The sequence below is a fragment of the Misgurnus anguillicaudatus genome, chromosome 19 (assembly GCF_027580225.2).
Source record: "Misgurnus anguillicaudatus chromosome 19, ASM2758022v2, whole genome shotgun sequence".
NCBI classification, from domain to species: Eukaryota; Metazoa; Chordata; class Actinopteri; order Cypriniformes; family Cobitidae; genus Misgurnus; species Misgurnus anguillicaudatus.
In genome coordinates, this window is record NC_073355.2 from 32,899,720 (window position 1) to 32,917,479 (window position 17,760).

The following is a 17,760-nucleotide window of genomic DNA, read 5'->3' on the forward strand; positions in this document are numbered from 1 at the left end:
ACCTTGTAAACATGATAGATGTATGCTAGTACTATATATTTTTCTGACTGACATATATTCTCCCATGAATATATATTTACATGTATTAGCACAAGTATTAAAGCTTATTTGTTTACATTATAGTAACCTATATGATTGTTTTTTTGTTTACAAGCAAAGTCTGTGAAAGTTAAAAGTGTTTGTTTTTCTAAATAGTGTGGTATAATAGTAGTAGTATAATGTATGGAAATAAAATAATATAATTATTACATATTTCTTTTAAGTAATGTTGTGTTTTTGTATTTTGTATAGTATTCTGTCCTGTATTTTTTTTTCTTTTGCTGCCTATCTTGACCAGGACTCTCTGGTAGAAGAGATATTATTATCTCAATGGGATCTTCCTGGTTAAAAAAAATAAAAAGCATTAAAAATTTTAAAATGACGTTGGTGCAGCCTAAAATATAAACATTTGTGTTATTCTCGAATTAAAATAGAAATTTGACATTTTAAGAAATTGCCAGCTTTTTACACAGTGGGCGACTTTAATATATATTTTTAATAACAATAGCAACAACAACATTACGAGATCGTTTTCTCCTTCGGCTGTTTCCGACCGGATTCGTCCTTTATCGTGATAAGTGTATTTGAATCGGTGGTGTTCGGGTATTTCCGGATTCGCCGATAACGGTTGGAATGTTCAAATCTTCGATGCTAGTTTTGCTACTTCAGTGGATACCGAGCTAAGAAAGCGACTGAAGAAGGAGCAAAGAAACCAAAAAAGGGGGTGAAGAGGTGCCTGGCTACGGAATGACGGTGTTGCAGGAACCTGTCCAGGTATTTAAGCTAAATGTTAAAGCGGCCCTTTACTGTCACAGTTGCGGGAGTAGACTTTTGTCCAGCGTGTGAGACCGGATGATTTAGCGCTGCTACACCGCGGCCTCAGTTAGCGGCTAATGCTAATGGCCTCTGCCTTTACTTTACACAAAACATTATCTTAAACACGCGATGTATTGCTTTTATGTTTATTACAATTCCCATTTAAGTAAATCCCGTGCATGTCAACTCGGGCAGCTAGTTTGTTTGTAGTTTTTAGGAAAGCAAATGTGATGTGTTGCAGGTTAGCCAGCTACCTGGTTTATTGCAATTTAGTGATGTTTTGTATTTACGATTGGGTGTAAATATCTATAGATGTGAGAGTATGTACGAACTTTAAAATTAGCTGTCCGAAGAACAATTTGATACCAACATGCAGACAATTTATTAAGACCTAAACCAATAGCAATACTGAAACTGATCAGTTGACTGGTTATTTGATAGATAAAACATGCCTTTGAATCCTTTTTTTGCATCAATTCTATTAATTTGTAGATTGTTGATCATATGTTTTTAGTGGGCAAACGTAAAAGGCTATTGGTTTAAGGGTCTTTGTCAGATATTAGCTAACTAACGGATTGTCGACCCCAGATGTTAAACCTGTGTGCTTAATAAACTAAAAACGTCATATAGTGATACAGTTTCATATACAATGCATGTACATTAGATGTGTATCGAAACAAAGTGAGGTGTCCACCAATACAGCATTTAGGCAAGCAGACGTGCCTTGTATGCCCAATATGGATCTGTCAATCATCAGCTGGTTAACGTTACTATCCTCTCACAACCTTTCCAAATAACAGAAAATGTTTACCTTTTCACTTTTCAATGCCAGCTGTTGGCCTGAATGAAACCACATTTGATAACCATTTCTTATAGCAAAGTAAAATCTTTCATCGTCTGCAGTGTCTACAACTGCAATGCAAAATCCAACATAAAGATGCTGCAATAGAACAGGATCACTGTGGGATTTAATGTATAATTTAGATGATCAACAGTATACATTTGCTGTAAACTGTTAATAATATCAATGAAAAGTTTTATATGAATTATGGAGTATTTGTGTTTGGTTAAGTAGAGATTTATTATTTAAGATTTATTATTGTTGATCCATCAACAATCCATCATGATTGTTAACACATCCAGCCTTTTTTTAACACATTGTGTCAAAAGAAATGAATGGTAACAGCTTCTCTGTTTTGGTCCAGGCTGCTGTCTGGCATGCTCTGAACCACTATGCCTACCGCGATGCTGTATTCCTGGCAGAGAGGCTTTACGCTGAGGGTAATGATACAAATCCTTTTCATTTAGACATACCGCATCCTTTGTTTTTTAATGGTTATCCGGGTGAGATCTCTGTGAACTAAGCAAAGTCACAGCATTAAAACAAGTCTATAAGTGCTTGAATTAGCTTACCGCCTTATTATTTAGGTCTAATGGTATTGCATGCTATAGACGGTTTCAGCAGTAACAACATAAACAAACAGCTTTCGTGAAACAAACGTAACTTCAGGTAAACTTTCGCAAAGAATCAATAACAACAGAGTCCTTTCATAGTAGTTTATTTCTAATAACAAGCAAAATAAACAAGAAGTAGATTACCTTAATTCAAATCATAGCTAAAGCGTATAAAAACTACACTGAGCTAACGTTACTGTGTAAAATAAATGTATACAATGTTAACTAGAGATCGGCTGCCAAACCTGCCTTCACATAGCGGTGATCCATGATTGCCATCTCCCCTCTTGTTTAGGAAACCAAAACATTTGTTATTTTAGACGAGGTATTTGTTCCAGAGTTCAGTTTAGGCAGACCATTAAACAAACAGAGACCGGAAGTTAAGGTCCATCCAGCCGTGTAACCATGGCAAGGCGCGTGCGTTTGATGAAACCGCTTATATCCATTTTTTTTTTATGTAAAACAATCCATTTGAAATCTATTGTGCAGCACTTTCTCTCTCTCTCTTTGTGGTCATTTTGTGTTTTAGTTTAAATGACAAAAAGTGTGTGATGTAGGGATAGGGTAGACAATGTGTAGACAAAGGCTGCATTTACCCTGCATGTTTGAAGTGACTCAATTTCAATTTTTTTCTCATGTGGCACAAATCGAAATTGACCCATGAGCGTAAGCAAGAAAAGTGCATATATCTGGAAATAAATCTGAGGCATGCATTTGTGTCTGCAATTTAAGTGGACAAATAAGATATTCCTCCTGTGTTAAGACGTGTCTCATTTAATTGAAAAAAGTGACATTGACAACTCAGCTCAACGTCATGGTCGACAACACCTGCGATCACCTGACATATTGTATTTGTATTTAAACATGGTATAATCATTTTGTTGTGTCTATTGCGTATCGTGGCGTTTTTATTGTTGGTTGGTTGGTGGTTTAAGCTGTTCAGGGTCAGTTATGTCTACCTTGAATTGTTTTGCCAAGTGTTTAGTGTAAATGCAGATATCAGATACGACTCGCTTTAAAAGATGATGAAAGCGGATCGGCAAAAAAATCTGATATAGAATTGGGCATTAAGATCTGCAGTGTAAATCCAGCCTTTTACAGAGCTTTTTGAAGTCATCTGGTGAAGTCAACCACAATTTTCCTATTGCAATATACATCCCCCCACCAATATCATGCAGGCCTACTCTCATGCTCATATGTCATTTAAAAACAAATTATTTATTTGCTCATTAGGTTGTTCTCTTCTCTTTTATAACAGTCCATTCAGAGGAGGCACTTTTCTTGCTAGCTACGTGCTACTACCGTTCTGGGAAAGCGTACAAAGCCTACCACCTTTTGAAAGGGCACAGCTGCACTACGCCACAATGCAAATATCTCCTTGCCAAGTGCTGTGTGGAACTGAGCAAGTAAGTGACTAATCATTCTCATATTAATCCTCGCTTATTATTGGCATATCCAATTTAGTTTAGCCTAGTCGTTTTCCTATCCAAAATCTCTGCAGTTAATACCAATGATGCACCAGTGGTGCACAGCCATTTTAAAGATGCTCCAAATCTTCCCATTCAATAAAACATAGTGTTGGATGAGGTATAATGAAGAATTAGTGTCCAATAGTGAGCATGTCAGTCAAAAGGATGAATTTGGTTTAATCCATGGAAAACACTTCATCCTGAATTCATTTACAAGGCTTGAGCTTTAAGTTTTATGCTTTTCCCATGTAAGGTTGGCAGAAGGGGAACAGATCCTTACCGGAGGAGTCTTAAACAAACAGAAGAGTCAAGATGACATTATTACCGAATTTGGAGACTCTGCATGCTTCACACTGGCACTGCTCGGGCAAATATACTGGTAAGTTGACCATAACTGGCTTCCTGTTTTAAGGCTGTGTGCAATTGCAGAGAGAGTGATCTTTTGGATAGAGCTCGCATTTCTTTTACTATGCAAAATAGTCTGAGTGGAGATGCTGTGATATCTGCTTGGCAGCTGATCCTGGGAAAGACGTACTAGTGAGATGCAGTGCATGCTAGCTTGAATCAGAGTGTTGTTTTACTGGTGGATAGACTGCCTGGTACCAGAGCACCTGATCTGGGATAGATTTAGGGGGAGTTTTGACTGGTATTGAAGCGTAGGGAGAGTTAGCTTGGAACCTGGAGACCTTTTAGCTTCTACAAAGGGTTTTTGGTATTATTGAACTGCAAAAGACTAAATAAAATAATTGTGTAGTCTTTGTGCTCTGCATGCTTCACATTGAAGGGGTGACATTAGTTGTAGCTTAGTTGGTAGACCATTGTGTTAGCAGCGCAAAAGATCATGGGTTCAAGCTACCTAAGGAGGCACACATTACTGATGAAATGTGATCCTTGTAATGCACTGTAAGTCGCTTTGAATTAAAGTTTCTACCAATTGCATAAATGTAAATGTACACATGCTCAGGATTATGATGTTTTCAGCGATCTTACAAATTAAGAGCTGTTTTCTGCAATGCTTTTATGAATTTATTATGTTTATTAAATCGCAGTTCATATCACAATGTGATTTATTTTGACCTGGTGCAGTTAGTTGACATTTATGCATTTGTAAAACGCTTTTTTTCAAAGTGACTTACAGTACAATACAAAGTATACATTTTTATGTATATTTCCTGGGTTTAAACCTATGAACTATGCACTCTAGCTATGCAGGAGCACCTAATTTATAATTAAGGTTATTTATTTATTATTCTAATAAGTTTCTTCCACATGCAAATCTCATAAGTGTAGAGACGATAATACTACATTTGTTTGTTTGTCATGATTAAATGCCTTAATCTTTTTTTCTTGTCTCATAAAACTAATCCCACTTTCCTTTTTGTTACAGCAAAACAGATCGGTTAGCAAAAGGAGCTGAATGTTACCAAAAGAGCATGAGCGAAAACCCTTTCCTGTGGTCTCCATTTGAATCTCTCTGTCAGATCGGCGAGATTCCTTTGAAATCTTGCTATTAATTCTGGTTGCCTTACATAAAATGCTTCTTAAAGTATCTTTGTTGAGAGTAAGCTTGAAAATATTTAATTTGTTTTTTATGCTAAAGGCGAGCGACCAGATCCAGAACAGATCTTCAGATTGACCTCATTGCAGAGTTTCAGTGGCGGCAGTGGAGGAGGTATTCCTCCTATTAGCCCTGCACATACACCTAGCAACAACATGGGTCATCGGCAAGTTGACACCGTCCTAATGGAGACACCACAGGACACACTGGTATGTCCACTTGTGTACCATGCCCTTTTTTAATGTCATGTAGAGAGATATTTATATGCATTGATAGGCTTAGGATGTGACAGAATATGCAGTCAAGATAGAAAAAACATGATAGTGGGTATTCTCCATAATAATTTTATGGCATTGCTTCTCTTCCCTCTCTAAGGAACTAAATCGCCTCAATCTAGAATCTTCAAACTCAAAATACTCCTTAAATACGGATTCCTCGGTTTCCTACATCGACTCCTCAGTCATCTCGCCAGACTCCATGCCGCTGGGTACCAGTGGCTCACTGCTATCTAAACAGGTGCAGAACAAACCCAAGAGCGGTCGATGTCTGCTCGGGGGCACAGCCACACTCAGCCCACTTACACCAAGGTTAGAATCACTCATCTCGTGAAGCTCTTATACTAACTTCTCACTAGCTTTTTGTTTTAATAATTACCATTAAATTGTGCAGTTTTGGAATTTTGCCCTTGGAGCCGAGCCCAGGGGACCCCACATACTTGCAGAACTACGGTCACAGTGGGTCTGGAATGGAACCACCTCCACCGCCTGGCCCTCCAAAGAAGGTAAACCTACTCTTAGATCCTACCGATCCAATGTTGAGGTCCACTTCAATAGACATATTTTTGTGAGAGAAATAAACTTGTCCGTTACTCAAAGATAATAACTTTGTATTGAGTTAACACTTCAAGATACAGAGATGGAGGGGAAGAACAGCAGGCATAAGCAAAGTGCTTTAAATAATCTCAGTTGCATTGTCTATCTTTAATCTTAGTTGGTAGTCTGACTATATACAAATTCAACAGGTGTTTTTATACTAGCACAAACAGTGAAAAATCACTCACTGCTTTACGAAATTGGCCTTTAACTTTAATAAAAAACCTTGAGATGGAGACCATTGGAAACCTATATCTATTTGTGAAGACAATACAGTACTTAACATTAGAATAAACAGGCATGAAAATAAAGTTGTGGAATGAAATTAATATATTAAAGATGAAAAAATATATCATAGGCATTAATCTATAAAAGCATTTTTTTTCATACTATCAGCCAAAAGTAAAAAAAAAACTGCAGATAGTCATGGCTGATATCAATCAAAAGTGAATGGGAAAATGCAATGAATTTGAACTCTATGCATAGAAAATGTAAAGGAACATCACTAGCTTAATGTTAAATATTAATATACACTCACTTAAAGGATTATTAGGAACACCATACTAATGCTGTGTTTGACCCTCTTTCGCCTACTGCCTTAATTCTAGGTGGCATTGATTTAACAAGGTGCTGAAAGCATTCTTTAGAAATGTTGGCTCATATTGATAGGATAGCATCTTGTAGTTGATGAAGATTTGTGGGATGCACATCCAGGGCACGAAGCTCCCGTTCCACCACATCCCAAAGATGCTCTATTGGGTTGAGATCTGGTGACTATGGGGGTCATTTTAGTACAGTGAACTCATTGTCATGTTCAAGAAACCAATTTGAAATGATTCTGGAAGCAGCTATCAGAGGATGGGAACATGGTGGTCATAAAGGGATGGACATGGTCAGAAACAATGCTCAGGTAGGCCGTGGCATTTAAACGATGCCCAATTGGCACTAAGGGGCCTAAAGTGTGCCAAGAAAACATCCCCCTGACCATTACACCACCACCACCAGGCTGCACAGTGCTAAGGCATGATAGATCCATGTTCTCATTTTGTTTACGCCGAATTCTGACTCTACCATCTGAATGTCTCAACAGAAATCGAGACTCATCAGACCAGGCAACTTTTTTCCAGTCTTCAACTGTCCAATTTTGGTGAGCTTGTGCAAATTGTAGCCTCTTTTTACTATTTGTAGTGGAGATGAGTGGTACCCGGTGGGGTCTTCTGCTGTTGTAGCCCATCTGCCTCAAGGTTGTGCGTGTTGTGGCTTCACAAATGCTTTGCTGCATACCTTGGTTCTAACGAGTGGTTATTTTAGTCAAAGTTGTTCTTCTACCAGCTTGAATCAGTCGGCCCATTCTCCTCTGACCTCTAACAAGGCATTTTTTCACACAGGACTGCCACATACTGAATGTTTTTCCCTTTTCACACCATTTTTTGTAAACCCTAGAAATGGTTGTGCATGAAAATCCCAGTAACTGAGCAGAGTGTGAAATAGTCAGACCGGCCCATCTGGCACCAACAGCCATGCCATGCTCAAAATTGCTTAAATCACCTTTCTTTCCCATTCTGACATTCAGTTTGGAGTCCAGGAGATTGTCTTGATCAGGACCACACCCATAAATGCATTGAAGCAACTGCCATGTGATTGGTTGATTAGATAATTGCATTAATGAGAAACTGAACAGGTGTTTCTAATGGCGCTTTTCCATTGCATAGTACCTCACGGTTTGGTTTGGTTTAGTTTGGGTCGGGACAGCTTAATTTTGGGAGATTTTCCATTGGGTGCAGTACATAATACCCGATGCCAAACGTGACGCGAAAACACTGTAGATCACTGATTGGTTTCAGAGAATCGTCACTAGCAGCTTCATGGGGTCAATGTGTTAGCATGACAGAAGTTTGATGCTGTCGTGTGAGAACAAGCAACAGCCGGCATTTTTCCTTCTCCCGAGTGCCTCTCGCATAAATTATTCAATTTTGATGGCTAACGTTTCTTCCCCGCCACAGAAAACCAACACAGGTTTAATAATGCCATCAAAATTACTATTTCGTTTTTTGTTTGTTTGTTGATCACGAAGTACAAAGCAGATGATGATGATAACTATAACTGATAAACTGCATTTATTTAAAGGGATACTTCACCGATTTAGCATTCAGCTTTGTATCTGTAGAAACCCGGCAGTATTACTGAATGACCATGTTTCCCTCCATCATTTCCCCCTGAGAGGAGAGATATCTGCATTTTGGTTCTGCAAAAAAGTCCTCCGATGATGCAAAAATCGTCATATTACATCATCGCATTTCTACAGATACAAAGCTGAATGCTAAATCGGTGAAGTATCCCTTTAACTAATAACTATAACTAAAACACAGATGGATGTCTGAACTTAGAATTTTTGCAGTCAAAATTTCTGGGATGATAAACATACACAGGCTGCTTTTAAGAAACTCAGATCTTAAGATCTATCATCACTTTTTTATAGCCATTCACTTTACATTTTTAAACAGTCCAAATAAATAAATATTTTGCTTATATAAATTGTAGAGTAAAACAGCTTGTAATGTTTCTCAAGGTTCCCAATGCCAAAAACAGTTGTAATGTAGTTTATGGCCACTTTCTACCCTCTCTCTTAGCCTTCGAATTGAACCAGCTGTGAAGAGACTTTGATGTGTTATGATTTGCTATCTTGTGCATGTCAGGGTGGCCTACACTGTTGTTTACAAAGCGGCTCGTATTGCTGAATACAGTGCTGATGTTCAAACTTAGGAGGTTATAGCTTATTATAGTTTTATAATAGCGATGTCATCATAATTTCTAAAACGGTTATTTTCTTTAAATAATCTGGTTGGGCTGGAGCGGGAGTTTTGTTTTAAAAAATAAAACTGAGATCAACACATCAATTATATTGTTAGAATTGTTTTAATGTAAACTGAGCTGCATTATTTATCAGATTGTTATGTTTTAATGTGTAGTTTAATAAAAGTCATTTAATGTAGGTTAAATCTATTGAAACTAGCTATTAAAATAAATTAGGGGTAGATTAAAGTGAATCAAGGTTGTTTAAAAGTAGATTAGTATGGAACTCGCATACTGATAAAGTATATATTGAATGTATGTTCGAATCAAAGCATCTACCAAGTGCATAAATGCTAAAATGATGTAACAAGTTTTTAAAGGTAGATGATGTCTATTCAATAATATTGAATCATCTTTTCAGGCTGTCAGTAGAATCAGTCAAGTGGGGACAAAATCAGTGTTTGCACAGAGTGGTAACAGCAGAGATGTAATTCCCAACCCTTTTAACCAAACTCAGACAACTGCCCCACAGACCAGGTGCGTGCCACATGAAACACACATGCATGCACACACACACACATGCTTGGTCAAATTGCCAGAATCAGTCCTTGAACACCAGCTTTATCTCTGACACACACAGCTGTGACAATTGTGCCTTTCTTTGATTCGCAGTACTACACCACAAGTGCTGAGCCCAACCATTGCTGCCCCACCAAATGTGCAGCCACGGCGGAGCTCAAGACTCTTCACCAGTGCCAGCTCCACTGCCAAGGTACCGTTTTTTATGCACACACGCATTCAAACATGCACCCATTGACTGTTGGCTGTTATAAGTGTGTTTTATGAACTCTCCTAATTGTGACATTTAATAGGAGAACAGCAAGAAGCTAAAAATGAAGTTTCCCACCAAGATTCCCAACCGGAAGACCAAAACAAAAACGGGTAAGGGAGGAATCACCCCATCCAACTTGAATGAGAGTATCGAGATCCTCAAGCTGGACTCTTCCATAACGGAAGGCAAAGGCAACATCAGTTCACCGCAGTTCCAGGCCTTCAATCTACAAAAGGCTGCTGCAGGTATCTTTGGGGACTGTTGATAGTACTAGATTTTTAAAAATAATTGCAAGAAGAGATGACAGACAGTTATTTATTAAACACAAATAACTGTAGATCAGTCGGCAGAGGATTGCATTGCCAGTGCAAAGCATGTGGGCCTGAAAAATGCATAGCTTGAATGCACTGCAAGTTGCTCTTAATAAAAGTGTCTGCCAAAATATGGATAATAAATGGCTAGTATGTCGAAAAATGTATAGGTGTCAATATCTATTATTTAAGGAAAGTGCAGTTGCAAATCTATATTGTAGCATTTGAGAAGCTCAGATGCAAAACCCTCTAATGCTGGGTTCACACCAGACACGTTTAAACCGTCAAATTTGCATCTACTGTGCGTATTTGGACGCTTGAACATTTTGAGTGTACTCGCTTCTCGCGTAAAGGCCGCGCGTTAAATTCTAGTCATTGAGACATTCACGTGGGAATTCACCTCATGGAAGGGGCTCCTGCAACTCCATTCACTTCACTACACTTTCCCGCGGCAACGCTCAATTTGCGCCATTAGCGCGAACGTGGCGGAAATGCGTCAACGCGTCTTTACATTTACTCGCCACCATGTCATCCAGGGTGTTGATTCTTTGTTCGGTCGAGAGGAAATTGTGTTTTTTGAGAAAAAAAAACATTGCAGGATTTTTCTAATTTTAATGGACTTTAATAGAGCCCAACATTTAATACTTAACTCAACACTTAAAAGGTTTTTTCAACGGAGTTTCAAAGGACTATAAACAATCCCAAACGAGGCATAAGAGTCTTATCTAGCGAAACGATTGTTATTTTTGACAAGGAAAATGAAAAATATGCTCTAGACCACAGCTTTTCGTCTAGGTCCGGTCCAGCACGACCTAACGTAAATGCGTAGTGACGTAGGGAGGTCACGTGTTACATATATAAAACACAAATTTGCGGACCGTTGTAAACAATAAACTGACACAAAGACATTAATTAGTATCAGTTGACATACAACAATGTAGGAACGGTCCTCTTTCAACACTTGTAAACACTGGGGCGTATTTTCCCGTTCGTCCTCTGTGACCTCTTGACGTCATGACGTATTGCGTGGGGTCACGCTGGCGCATCACGACTGGATCTAGACGAGAAGTTGTGGTTTAAAAGTGCATATTTGTTAGTTTTCTTGTCAAAAATGACAATCGTTTTGCTAGATAAGACACTTATGCCTCGTTTGGGATCGTTTGTGGTCCTTTGAAACTCCGTTGAAAAAAACTGTTAAGTATTGGATGTTGGGCTCTATTGAAGTCCATTGGGATGAGAGAAATCCTGCGGTGTTTTCCTCGGGAAACATGGTTTCTTCTCGACTGAACAAAGAAGGACATCAACATTTTGGATGACATGGTGGTGAGTAAATTGTCTGGATTTTTCTTTTAAGAATATGAAATATTCCTTTAATCACTCGCGCTTAACGCATCTACCGGGGCTGGTGTGAACGCCTGGAAACGCAAGGCGCACCTCGTTGCCTTTTTTTGTGGTCACTTTAAAAAAGAGCAGTGCGGCGTAGCTTTTTATATTGCTAGGCAACCACCAGCTCTCCTGTCAAATCAAATTTTGAAGCGTGAGTGCTCTTTTGTTGTTAAAGGGACACTCCACTTTTTTTTAAAATAGGCGTTCTGTGTGATTAGCAAGTGTGTCTGACATGTTTTCTTGTAAAACATTTTTTTCAGTTTGTTCAGTTTCAATCTATCCAGTATTTCTAAATGACGTGAAGCCAGAATTAGGTGGATTAAAAGCTAAATAATTTGTTTAACAATAATATGTGCCAAGAGCATTCGGTTTATATTCGATATCTCATTTTTGCCGGAGGTGGCATTTAGTAGCTTTTGCATCTGAGCTCCTCATTTGTTGTATTAAATTTGAGTTGATTTTAGTTTTAAAAAGTAATCTTGAGCAGAACTAAACACAAGGGTGTATCTGTTCAGATGGGCTGATGACGTTGATGCGTGACATTGGACGGGGCTATCTCGCTCTCTGCTCCTATAACTGCAGAGAAGCCATTAACATTCTCAGCCAGCTGCCTTCACATCACTACAACACGGGCTGGGTGCTGGGCCAAATCGGACGGGCCCACTTTGAACTGGCAGAATATATGCAGGTGAGATCAATTCTGACCAAATGGCAGAGACGTTAGCAGCATGTTTCGGGACTCGAAGATATTTTTGTCTCTTTCCCAGGCCGAAAGGATTTTCTCAGAAGTGCGGCGTATTGAGAGCTATCAAGTAGAAGGTATGGAGATCTATTCAACGACACTTTGGCATCTACAGAAGGATGTTGCACTTTCTGCCCTCTCTAAAGATCTCACTGACATGGACAAAAACTCGCCAGAGGTAAGTCGACCAGTGCTGTAGAATGTGAAATGTGTGCATTCTTATTTTTCAACTTTTAAAAGTTCATGCTCTCACTCCACCAATGTTTGAATAAATAAATAAAAAATTGGGCAATTTTTTTTTCAGTATTAATTAATATTTAGAGGTTGCTCAAAACATTTGAAGTTTAACACATTCGCATATTTTGTGCTAGCATGTATAATTGTTTAATAATATATACTTATGGCAGCAATGGACTTATTTGACCATGCTCCATGCAATTAAAACTCCTGTTTTAGTTGTTATATATGGTTACTCGGGTCAGAAGATACTGAAATAACTGGAACAAAGTTATATGTGTGTTGTGCGTTTTTAAATGGTTCAGTTATGCAAAAATATGTGATTTCGGAAATATTCAAAGGCTTTGAGCAACCTCTAGATATGGTGTAGGAACAATTCAAAATTTTGCACAGTGTGTTTTAATTGATATCCTAACACATTTAAGGGGTGATATTTGAACTTTAAAAAAAATTGACCTATTATAAGGACCACCTTAGTGTGCATATACTTTATAACCCATTTAATTCTTTTGATAATTGATGATTTGGCAGTTCATATGTTTCTTACTCTCTCCCTCTCTGTGCACAGCCCTGGTGTGTAGCCGGTAACTGTTTTAGCTTGCAACGAGAGCACGACATTGCCATTAAGTTCTTTACGCGAGCCATCCAGGTGGACCCCAGCTTTGCCTACGCTTACACACTGTTGGGGCACGAGTTGGTGCTTACAGAAGAGCTGGAGAAAGCCCTGGGCTGTTTTCGCAATGCTATTCGCCTCAATAAACGCCACTACAATGCCTGGTATGATTGTTAGTGATAGTGATAACACACTACATCATTGTAACTTGTGATATTTCTTTTTATAAAAAGAATAATAGCATTAAATAGTTGACCAATTGTCATCATTTTAACAGCAAATCATGCCAACCATCCCTTAATCCTGTATTTTTTACTTTAGGTACGGCTTGGGAATGATTTACTACAAGCAGGAGAAGTTTAACTTAGCTGAGATTCATTTCAAGAAGGCTTTGAGCATCAATCCTCAGAGCTCTGTACTGTTGTGTCATATTGGAGTGGTAAGTAAATATTGTGAGCACCAAGGTGAATCGTAGATGTAAAATATTTATTTGATTTATTAAAGGGACATTCCACTTTTTTTGAAAATAAGCTCATTTTCCAGCTCCCCTAGAGTTAAACATTTGATTTTTACAGTTTTGGAATCCATTCAGCTGATCTCCGGTTCTGGCAGTACCACTTTTAGCATAACTTGGCACAATCCATTGAATCTGATTAGACCATTAGCATCGCGCTAAAAAAATAAAGAGTTTTGATATTTTTCCTATTTAAAACTTGACTCTTCTGTAGTTACATTGTGTACTAAGATTGACAGAAAATTAAAAGATTTTGTAGGCAGATATGGCTAGGACTATACTCTCAAACTGGTGTAATAATCAAGGACTTTGCAGATGTAACATGGCTGCAGCAGGCGTAGTGATATTACGCACTGACCGAAAATAGTCCCCTTTTTTACTTTCAATAGCAGGGGACTATTTTCGGGCTGTGCGTAATATCATTACGCCTGCTAATATCATTAAGCCATGTTATATCAGCAAAGTCCTTGATTATTACACCAGAATGAGAGTGTAGTTCCTAGCCATATCTTTCTATTTTCTGTTGGTCTTGGTGCACGATGTAACTACAGAAGAGTCAAGTTTTAAATAGGAAAAATATCGAAAACTCTTTGGTTATTTTTTAATGCAATGCTGGTAGTCTGGTCGGATTTAGTGGATTGTGCTAAGATATGCTGAAGGTGCTGGCGCTAGACCCGGAGATCGGCTGAATGGATTCCAAAATGGTGGGAATCGGGTGTTTAACCCTAGGGGAGCTGGAAAGTTAGTATTTTTTAAAAAAGGTGGAGTGTCCCTTTAGGTTACATGGTAAACATGGTGCTTGTGTCTTCACACATTTTCTTGTGTGCTCTGTCCCAGGTTCAGCACGCTTTGAAGAAATCAGATCATGCACTGGAGACCCTTAACAGAGCCATTGGCATCGACCCCAAGAACCCGCTATGCAAATTTCACAGGGCCTCTATTCTTTTTGCCAATGAAAAGTACAAGGTATGCCTCATCATGTCATTTATGTTAAATAGATATACATATAGTACTGTCTGCAACATGTTTGTAGCCATTTGTCTTTGTGTCTTAGCAGTAGCAACAGTGTACTAAGACCTAGTCCTTCAGGTCTACATATGTGACCCTGCCTATGAAAACCCAGCCAAGTCAATGGGTCTCATTCACTAAGCATGCGTGCGTACGGACAATTTAACGTAAGAACGACTTTGACCACACATGTGCAATAATTATGAAAAAGGATATATATATATATATATATAATTTTTTTTTTTCTTGTTCATGATTACAGCGCACGTGTGGTCTAAGTTGTTCTTACATTTTTGCATACATTTAAAATAAATTTTAGTACGAAAGTTTTTGTTGAATCATGATTTGTAAGTTATAACGTCCATACGCACATTTTACGAACAAATTAGTGAGTACACATGCTTAGTGAATGAGACCCATTCTTTTGTGGTTTAATTGTTGAGGCAGGGTTCCCGCATATAACCTTTTTTTTTTTTGGTAAACATTTTTTGAGTTTTATGACTTTCTACTTCATTACTAATTTATTACATTTCACAGGCGGCCTTGCAGGAGCTTGAGGAGCTGAAACAAATAGTGCCCAAAGAGTCTCTTGTTTACTTCTTAATAGGAAAGGTACATGCATAACTCATGGCCATGTTAAATGCATATGTTGTATTACAAATATGTACTGATTGAGCAGTATGTCAGTTTAATGTTATTCAAATGTTGATCATATGAAGGTCTATAAGAAGCTTGGCCAGACTCATCTGGCACTAATGAACTTCTCATGGGCCATGGACCTGGACCCCAAAGGGGCGAACAATCAAATCAAAGAGGCCATAGATAAGCGATACCTCCCAGACGACGATGAACCTGTAACTCCTGATGACTATCCTTATGACTCGAGTAAGTTGATTAAACGGCGAGTTTTATAGTTATCTATAGAGTGTATAGCTGACTAGACCAGTGGTTCCCAAACTTTTTCAGCGTGTGGCCCCCCCTTGTGTACAGTGCATTCCTTCGCGGCCCCCCAAAGAAAATATGTGACAAGAAACTGTTCTAAAACTCAACATTTTAATAAAAAACATTAAATTATACAAAAAAGTAGTGCTTTTGGTTAGTAGCCTTATTATTTTTTTTTTTTAGGTTTAATTACACAGAATTCATGATAAATTAATGAATTTCATAAAATGTCATAAAACTGGGGCCCCCCTGGCACCATCTCGCGGCCCCCAGTTTGAAAACCACTGGACTAGACTATATTGCTAGTGTCTTGTTGAATGGTTTGTATGTGTGTGTGAAATTTGTATCGCAAATTGTATCCTTTTTTATAAGAAAGTGATAATTACGCAGTAATATGATTAATAATTGGATGCATATCACATTCAGTACAATAGAGATTACAATTGATAACATTGGTGTCCCTAACACTTGTAAATTAATATGTAATGGATTACTGTGGAGTTTGGGTGTGCGGAGGACCTTATCTCATTCAAGTGCATTATTATTACATTAGTTGCTGCCTCAATATTTAACCATATATTGATATATTCTGTCTCTCTTATTCTTCAAGGTCAATTTAAGATGAATGCTTATAAATGCCGTTTCATTTGTCGCTTTCAGCAGCAGAAGTTGAGGAGTCGCAGGAAAGCAGTATGACGGACGCTGATGACACGCAGCTCCACACCACGGAAAGCGATGAGGTTCTGTAGCCCCACCGATACCACTCTGGACTTGTACTTTGAAATAATGCCAATCTGGGGGCTACTCAAAGACTCCAGCTCTGATAAAGGAGGAAGATGAAAAAAGGAAAACAAACTGCTGCTAATAACAGTACCTCCTCATTTCTGTCGTTTTATTTCCGTCATTCGTTCCCGCCTTTTTTTCCTCCCCATCATCTTCTTGTCATCATGCCTTAGCAGTCTCTTATCAGTCTGATCTGCTGGTCCTGTCTCACTTTTCCCTTGAAAAATTCAAGGTTAGTCCAAAATCAAATTGCCCATATTTTGCCAATGTCATTCATCTATTTAAGACTCGAAAAAGAGAACCACACAAATTCATGAATGTTCCTGTCTTAATGCTTAGGCCTTTGTTTTTTTTTATCAGCGTTGTCTCTGAATAAAGACCTGTGTAAGAATTGGTAGTCTTTTGATTTCTCTCACCTTCATGATGCAATTTTCTGCCCACATCATAAAAGTGCTACATGTAATCTGAATCTGGGTTTATACTTAACTGTAAACTACATATCTTCAATCAGATTGCCATCTGTATAGAAGAATATTGTTTTTAAAGGCTATGTAAGGAAAGTAGTATTTACAGTTGATTCTCTGAGCACTTCATGTTACGATTATTTTTGCATTCGACAACTTGCACGAAGAAAATATGGTTTCAAAACATGCACATGTATTTGCCCAGCTGCAAGACATTGTTTAGAGAATTGAAGATTAAATGATACATTTCTAAATGAGCGATTTCCTTGACAAACATCACTCCTCCACATTTTCGTTGGTCAAGGATTGGAATTGATGCTTATTTTGAAAAACCAGGTCATGATGTCCAAATTAACAAAATATTGTATGGCACAGTGACCAGTGGTCAGACTTGAGACGATTTTCTGAAATGTTGGTGCTGTTGAGGACAATACTGGTGAACAGAAAATGTGCACAAAGTATCTTACATGGATTTTATTTTACCAGAACATGTTTATTATTATAAATGTTTTTGATCTCTGCTAAATGCTTCTTATTGTACATTTTAAGGAATTGAAAGGTAATAGAATAAATAACTTTGACTGAAAGCCCTTATGTTGTCTTTTGCTATGACATCATCTACTGTCTGTATGTATCGGTCATTTACTCGAACAGTATGTTTATATATATTCGTTCGTGAAAACCTTTACAAACATGTACTAATAATATATACAGTTGTTGAAACCAAAGTATATTGAGATGTTTTTCGTCGTAGGAAACGGTGATTTAAGTGATGGCTAGGCCTCGTAAATGAACAGTGGGTGATGTTAGAGGACGTAACGTTAATATTAAGACTGAATAATTTCGCGTTTGTATACACTAGAAGAAAACAGTATCTAAGGGCTTACATGTTAGAATACCCAACAGCTATATTTATTTCTTGCAAT

At 38.0% G+C, this 17,760-nt stretch overlaps 1 protein-coding gene across 2 annotated transcripts; it reads left to right on the forward strand.

Moving 5' to 3' along the window:
* Nucleotides 1–644: 644 nt before the first annotated feature.
* cdc27 (cell division cycle 27) lies at nt 645–17,421 on the forward strand. 2 transcript variants are annotated; one of them, XM_055194473.2, is made up of 19 exons: nt 645–813; nt 2,061–2,136; nt 3,569–3,716; nt 4,033–4,158; nt 5,167–5,264; nt 5,380–5,546; nt 5,713–5,924; nt 6,007–6,118; nt 9,424–9,539; nt 9,675–9,774; nt 9,875–10,079; nt 12,047–12,219; nt 12,299–12,451; nt 13,079–13,287; nt 13,445–13,562; nt 14,475–14,603; nt 15,183–15,257; nt 15,365–15,530; nt 16,248–17,421. In XM_055194473.2, exons 1-19 carry the CDS (start codon nt 787–789, stop codon nt 16,334–16,336), a joined length of 2,499 nt encoding a protein of 832 aa, XP_055050448.1. In that variant the 5' UTR covers nt 645–786; the 3' UTR covers nt 16,337–17,421. The 2 variants fall into 2 exon arrangements, with proteins under 2 accessions (XP_055050448.1, XP_055050449.1); XM_055194474.2 differs by having other exon boundaries at nt 16,251–17,421.
* Nucleotides 17,422–17,760: the final 339 nt, after the last annotated feature.

Coding starts and splice junctions, on each gene's coding strand:
- cdc27 (XM_055194473.2), top strand. CDS start 787: ATGACGGTGTTGCAGGAACCTGTCCAG. Junction 6,119..9,423: donor CGCCTGGCCCTCCAAAGAAG/GTAAACCTACTC, acceptor TCATCTTTTCAG/GCTGTCAGTAGAATCAGTCA. Junction 15,258..15,364: donor TTTACTTCTTAATAGGAAAG/GTACATGCATAA, acceptor GATCATATGAAG/GTCTATAAGAAGCTTGGCCA.